General features: G+C 38.7%; 2 protein-coding genes across 2 annotated transcripts in view; both read left to right on the top strand.

Moving 5' to 3' along the window:
- LOC121950195 (homeodomain-interacting protein kinase 3-like) overlaps positions 1-2,714 on the top strand; it is a 39,686-nt gene extending 36,972 nt beyond the window's left edge. Inside the window, exons 19-20 of the mRNA XM_042496120.1 lie at positions 385-558; positions 2,676-2,714. Coding sequence (XP_042352054.1) covers positions 385-558; positions 2,676-2,714 — 213 coding nt within the window. The remainder of the gene's footprint in view (positions 1-384; positions 559-2,675) is intronic.
- The window catches only part of kiaa1549la (KIAA1549-like a), a 116,488-nt gene continuing 111,914 nt past the window's right edge, over positions 2,688-7,261 (top strand). The window contains exon 1 of the mRNA XM_042495435.1: positions 2,688-3,173. Within this exon, the coding sequence (XP_042351369.1) occupies positions 2,927-3,173 (247 nt within the window). The 5' untranslated portion in view covers positions 2,688-2,926. The remainder of the gene's footprint in view (positions 3,174-7,261) is intronic.

Raw genomic sequence — 7,261 nt, 5'->3', positions numbered from 1 at the left:
ATTCTGTCTTATGCTTGGCACTAATACAAAAGACTTCTCTCAACAATTTGACTCATTTCTTGACTGATTTCCCCCCCTTATAGGCTCGTCTGGCCATAATATTCTTCCATAGCTTTTGGTGTCAGCAAAGTTAATTTTGTAATCTAAAATTTATGCAACAAGCCAGTCAAATAACTTTTCATAAGCCTCCCTCTGTGCAGGTTTAGGCTAATGCATGTTGATGACATAACACAGTGTTTACGCATTTAGAGCCCCAGGGAGTGTCTGAGCCATAATAATGATTTCACTGTTATTTCTCCTACAGTAAATTGGACTCAATGGGAGCAGGTCTAATGATGAGTGTATTTCCCCGGTGTGGCTGCCTACTTGTGTGACTGTGTGCAGGCAGCGCGGCTCTGCCCTCAGCTCCCAGCAGGGGCCGCCGCCTCCTGCTCAACTCAGATCAGCCAAAACATCTCCAGCATCAGAGCAGCGTCACTGCGAGACACCCGGATTTTTGATTCCTTTAATGATACAGAGAGCTTCTTCATGTCCATTAAAGAGGACAGAGAGACACAAGTGAGTTATCGTGTCTCTCACCTCTTTTTTATTTATTTTTTTATTTATTTTTAAGAGGTGGGGGAGCTAATTAGTTGGACCGTCATGACCAGTCAGCTCGTATCGTTTTCACCATAATTAAACCAAACACGCAGGCTGTTTCTACGTGCTGAGCTGCGTCAAGTTGGAAATATTCAGCCCGAACAAGACCGGAAGTGAAGCAGTTTAGCCAGGAAAAACAAGGAAGACGTGAAGAGTGTACTATTAATTTTTCACAGCGTAGGCTAATTAACCCTTTGAAACCAAGTTAAATTGGCTTGATTTCTTTCCAAAACAAGAAGGCAATGAGCAATGAATGGCACACAGAAATTAGCAAGAAATGAGCCAAAGCAAATAAAATAAAACAAAACAAAACAAAACAAAACAGAAAATTACTAGGACACTTAAAAACAAAAAACAAACAAACAAAAAAAAAAACACAACCCCACAAAAACAAACAATTACCAGAAAAACTGTGAAAAAATGTCCTAATTCTGTAATTATTATTATTTTTTCATAAGCTTTTGTCTGTTTTTATATTATTATATTATTATGAGTCTGCAGATGCAAATTAGCTCTAAGCTATAATCTGGTACAGTTCATCAAATGGTAACATTAATGTTTTAAACTGTATATTTATTTACAATAATAAGTAAGTAAGTAAAAACAAACAAACAAACAAATAAACAAACAAATAAATATATAATTGCTCTATGGACATTTTTCTGTATCTTAAAATAATTCATTCATTAGCGTTTTTTTTAATGAACAAGCTGTATTTTGATGCTGTTTCATGCACTCTGGCAACTGATATATTCTAAAAGGGCCATCTGGGACCCAGCTGGTCGCCAGATTTGGCCCCACGGGCCGTAAGTTGAACATCACTGGTTTTGGTTAATATAGGATAATTTAAGAATTCTGTGGGTAATTTCAGTGCTGTTTTAGGATCCATGTCACGGAAATCGATGCAGACAGGTAGTGGGGTCAGGTGAGCTGTGACGTCATCACCGCGGAAGTTCCGGTGAAAAGTCCAAAGCGCGCCACCGCCGGCTCCTAAAGTTGTGTGTTTTTGTTGCATGGATGCATTATGAATGTTTGTTGGCTGGCCGACACACAAAGAGACCGTCACCTGCAAACAGCGTACTTTTAGTGTGTGCATCAGTGACAGAGGTAAGTTCGTGTGATTTATTTTTTAATTTACCTTTTTTTCATGGGCAGTAAAATGCAGGTAATTTAAGGTTTGGCCGCTGTGTCAAATTGTCCTCAAAAAGCCGGACAGTGCTCCAGGGGGGGTTATTGGAAAACTCCGACGTCTTTCAAACTCTGCGCCCCAGTTTGTCACAACATTGTTTTAAGAATTTTGCAGTTTCTAAACCCAGACAATACTAATAACTTTATCACAATAATCACAATCTCCTTACATCTGCCTCTGCACAGAGCCACAGGGACTGAAATGGTAACAGGATGACTAGCAGAGCTCATTTCGGCCCAGAAACTAACTTGTCTGTGCAAAATCAATGCAGTGCCCCTTTTAATCTGGGTTATATCGAGATTAATATATCGTAATTATATGTTCAAAGGGAAATTGATGTGATTTCTTTCAGAAACATTGGACAAAAGCTAATGAGCAATTTCTTAAGAAATGTTCTGCGAACTGTAAGAATTATTTTTAAAAAGCTAGGAAAAAATTTCCAGAGAACCATATATTGTAATGATATATTTAGAGTTATTTTACATAATAAGTATAATTTTAAACTAGAGTTTTATTTCCTTTTTCTTTTAAGAAGTTTGGGAAAATGCCAGTGAGCGACTTTGTAAGAAATATTCCTCAAACTGCAACAATTTCTTAGATTTAGAAAATTATTAAAAAAAACTTTCATCTACTACTATTATCATTTTCGGGTAATTTTCTTGTACTTTTTAATTGATGTGTAATTTATTTTTGTGTTTATTCATTTATGTTTTTGTAAGCGATCAAGCCATTTTGCCGAGGGTTAACCACACCATGCCAAATGTAGGCTACTTCCTGACAAATTGAACGCTTTTATTTTGAAGGCAGCATCAGCTGTTTCCGCTTCTGTGTGCGCGTATTGATGCAGCTGCCAGCAGAGATGGAGAGCGCTTTGCGGTCGCAGTAGGGACATCAGACTTCACACACAGAAACAGAGACAGCGAGACGCGCCGAAGCAACAATAAGCCCCGTCTTTGTGTCCGTATCGATCCCCGCAGCCTCCAGCAGGCTCATGGAGAGCGGAGCCCCGCTTGTCCGCACCGGGGGCGCGTTGATCGGATGCCTTTCACCAAAGCAGCGCCGTTAGATGTTTTCCATTCAGGATTAATTGGTTGACCAATGGCTCCAAAACATGCGCTCCTCTCCAGCAGCGGCAGCAGTGGCCCCGGGGTTGGAGGGGTGAAGAATAAAGGAGACCGCGGCTCTTCCTCTCCGGCGGCATGGATCCTGGATGCGGGGATGGTGACCGTGTGTTCGCCGAGGAACGGGAGGAGGACGCGGGCGCTGGATGGGATGCTGGCCCGGTGGTTGGTGAGCGTCGGCGCGGTGCTGATGCTGATGCTGCAGAGCTCCTTGGCCGCTGACGGTAAGACACTGATGCTGTTATTATCCAACCTGTAAGAGTCCTTTATTCCTTAAAATCAAATAAACCCTAAACACCACATAAACGGCAGCCTGAGTGGCGCTGAATGCTCTGACTTATAGTCTCCATCCAATTTATTACATTATGAATTCAGCTCTTTAATAGCCAGTTAAGAAGATCAGCGTGGAAGATTTCATCCTGTTTTTAATCAGCGATCTAAAAACAACAGCTGTGTTGCATAAGATATGCCCGTCATTTTCATGCGTCTGTGGTTGTTTTTTGGTGATCCCTGCAGGGTTTGTTGTCCTGACAGCGTTTTTTTTATACGTACTATGGTGTATTTAAATAATCCCCGTAGTGGCACACAGGCCTTTAAACCGATGTCACGTCCCCAAAACACGCAGCCGGAGCGCACGGTGAACCGCAGCGCTGCGCCGCGCGGCCACAGCGCGCTCACCACGGCTGTTTCTTTGCATTAAGGAGGGAAACTTTTTATTCATTCATGGAGAAATGAGCCCCGAGGTCGTCAACCTCGAACATGATCCATAGGGGACGTTTCATAGTCGGCACGGATTAATAATTGATGATCTCCGTGTCTTCACTGCCAGCCGAGGAAAACATAAAAATAGCAACAAAGACGTTTACATATTTATTTCTTTGACGACAGCACTACGAAGGACAAGACATTCTTGTACTTCAGTAAACAGACTGGTTTTGCTATATTTTTGATTTAACAACGCCAGCCAAAAGCCTGTTTTGACAAGGTTTTGCTATATTTTGTGTGATTGTGAATTATTTGATTCCTTGATGTGTTTTAGATGCATTTAATTAACCATTTGAAACCTGAGCAAATTGGCATGATTTCTTTCAAAAACAACGGAAGAAGGCAATGTGCAACATAAGAAGAAAATAACCCCCAAAATAAGCAAGAAATTAGTAGAAAGTAACAAGAAAATGACCTGAAAAAAAGCAAAATAAAAAAAGTAAAACATAAAGAACAAAAACAACAAATAAGAGTCTATTTATCTATCTATCTAGATACACATGGATATAGATATAGGCCTAGATATAGATATATTGATATACATCTGAAAAATACATTTCAATATATAATGATAAGAATTATAAAAATATTTCCCCTCGTTTTTTGATAAATAGAATAAATACATAATAATAATAAATAATCCTGCTTGCCAGTTTCCTGGTCATGTTTTTTGTCACCTTTTTGACATATCTTGTCAAGTGTCTAATTATGTTTTTTTTCTGTGTTTTCTGAAGAAATCAAAACAATTTTCTCAGGTGTCAGAGGTGTAAATGTTTGTGAAAGGCATCTGGACGTTGCACAAGACAACAGATGAGGATCCAGGTGTGAAAGGGTTAATGGTAAAGCACTAGAAGGTGCTTAAACTTTGCTTTCTTGCTGCATGAATCTCAACCACGGCCGACCTGGAGGCGTCACTGTTTGTCATTTGCATTTGAGTAAACTTTCGAGGAGGCCACGACTGCACGTAGTCCAGTTTGGATTGATTTATATTCCTGACAAGATCTTAAAAACAAGTTAATATTTAGGAGAGTGCAGACATACAGCTGACATCCGTATAAACGTGAGAAAACGTCTTTTACAAAAAGCCGATGTCCACAAAATTGTGATGTAAATGCATCCAATCCTAGAGATTCTGCTCAGAAAAGCTGCTGGCTATTAAAGGGTCGGTTCACCCAAATAAGATTTTTTTACTTGATCTTATTGGCAACTAGCCATGGAGATAGTTAGCGGATGTTTTTTTGGAGAAATTGGTCATTCACACTGGATGTGAATTGAATTTCAGTGTTGGTGCTGGCTGCACCCAAGATGACATTTGAAAACTTTAAATGTCAAATGTCTTGTCTCTTTCCAGGAATAATGGATCAGTTTTACTCGGTACATTTCCACAACTTTTCCACATCCGTGTGAGACGCAGTGCTGCATTTTAAAAATTTCTATTAGCTTTCTTGAATTATAATGACTCAATGAAATGAAATTAAGTAAAAAAAATATTGGCTAACAAGTCTGTGTGTATATGCCTGTCGCAATAAAAGTAAACCACCATCCAAACCAAAAAAGAAAAAAGAAAAGAGTGTGTGTTCACCTTTATTTTTAAGTGGCAATGATGTGATGAGTGATTCTCAAATCTCCATGAAATTTTTCTCCTCACTGTCAAAAGTAGCGTGAAATCTATTTATTTGGAGATATTTTAGATCTCAAAGTAGCACTGAATACATGATGGAGATTGCTCTTTTATCCACTGAAATAATTTGCTTTTATGGTGGACAACAAGTTAAAACTTCTTAGGCAAACTTAATCTGATGCCACAACACGATGTATCAATCCTCAACACACTGTGTAAAAAAGTAACCAAGCAAAACTTTCTTTATGTAGCACATTTCATTCCAGGCGGGAGCACAATGTGCTGCATAAAGTGTGAGCATAAAAGCCAAACAAATCTATTAAAAATATAAAAATTAAGATGAAGAATATACCAATAAAGGATACAAAGACATGTGAGTCAGAACTGATAAAAAGATATTAAGATCATATAAAATAATACCAAAACTAGACCATTAAAAGAGGATGATACATATGTATTAATTAATAACAAAAATATGAAATATTAACAATTATTATACATTAACAGTTATTAAAAATGATTAAATATGAACAAACACACACATATATATATACACACACACACACAGTGCATATACATTTTTATTGTTTTTCTTCATTGTGACTGAAAATACCCTCAAATTTTGAAGTATTTCCATACAATAGTGTGTGGAAAACCTACAGAGATGAATATTCTGTGAAAAAAATCCATAGGATGCATTAAAATCTGAAAATCCGAATAGCATTTCCCTATTTAAACTATATTTCCTCTATTTATTAATTTTCTGGTGACACTCAGATCCACCATCCATTACAATAGATGGATATTTTTGAAAAAATCCTGAGCAAAAGCTATAAAACTTTCATACGATTCTTTTGAAATTTTAAGTAATGTAACATCTCACTTACTTTAAAAACGTTTTAAACATAAATTATGTACTTTAACAACATGAGTAATAGACTGAAACGTGTCTTGTGCTTCCTCCTTTCCTCACGGTTAGCCATGCTTGTTAATAAAGGGGGCGTGGCTCTATTGCAGTCCACTTTAGATGACCTGGGATACTTTGATTGGGTTAAAGACATCCCTTAAAATACGGCTGTGCATTTAAGTGATGCCAGATAACACAAATCACAGATCTAGACTTCCTAGAAAAATGATGTCCATTGGAATGGACAGAGGGATCTAAACTGGTCAAAAAAGCGCCAGGGGAGGATCCTCTGGACCGCCCGAAAGAGGTCAGGGCTAATCCCTGAATGTCCTCAAATCCTAGAAATGCCCCTGCATACACGTAACCTTTTTGGGACTACTGCAACTGGCCCCTGACCTCCTGTCATTTTGCAAAAGTGGCCCCTGGGCAAAGAAAGTTGAGTATCTTTGGTTTTCTTTCTGCTCCGTTGGCTTGCTGCTGTTTCATATTGTGGATAATTATTTCAGTGATTGACTGGCGAACTTGTACACCGAGAGTCAGAACATCAGAAGAAGACTCCCTCAGTATACCACCGCAGCAACCTTTCTTATTAACTCTCAAATTGGAAAATAATGAAATTCCGGCACCTTATACGCCATCGGTGCTCAGGGCGTAATTTGAGGGTGATAAAAAAAGACTGTGCCCCTATGATAAGCAGTAATATATTGAATTCATACTTCCTAGTTAAGCGCAGATTTGAGAATGAAAACAGAGATGCAGAATGAGGAGGAGATTGCCAAAGTATTTGGAAAAACACAGTTTATCTGCCCAGCCTCCCCAGTTAAATCAGAGCAAATCGCCTGCTCACACACAACATATCCTCTTTTATACCATGCTGCTGTGCCACTTAAGAGCGAGCTTTTCCATAGCATGGCTCGGGGAGATTTGATTTTCTCTCTCTTACCTGGTTACTCAAGCATTCAGCTGTTTCAGGTCTTTTAGAGAGAAAACATTTCTATCGTATTTTTTTCCCCCATCTC

Source organism: Plectropomus leopardus, chromosome 11 (assembly GCF_008729295.1).
Source record: "Plectropomus leopardus isolate mb chromosome 11, YSFRI_Pleo_2.0, whole genome shotgun sequence".
NCBI classification, from domain to species: domain Eukaryota; kingdom Metazoa; phylum Chordata; class Actinopteri; order Perciformes; family Serranidae; genus Plectropomus; species Plectropomus leopardus.
Note: the sequence above shows the minus strand (reverse complement) of the source record. Positions and strands in the feature narration are given on the sequence as shown.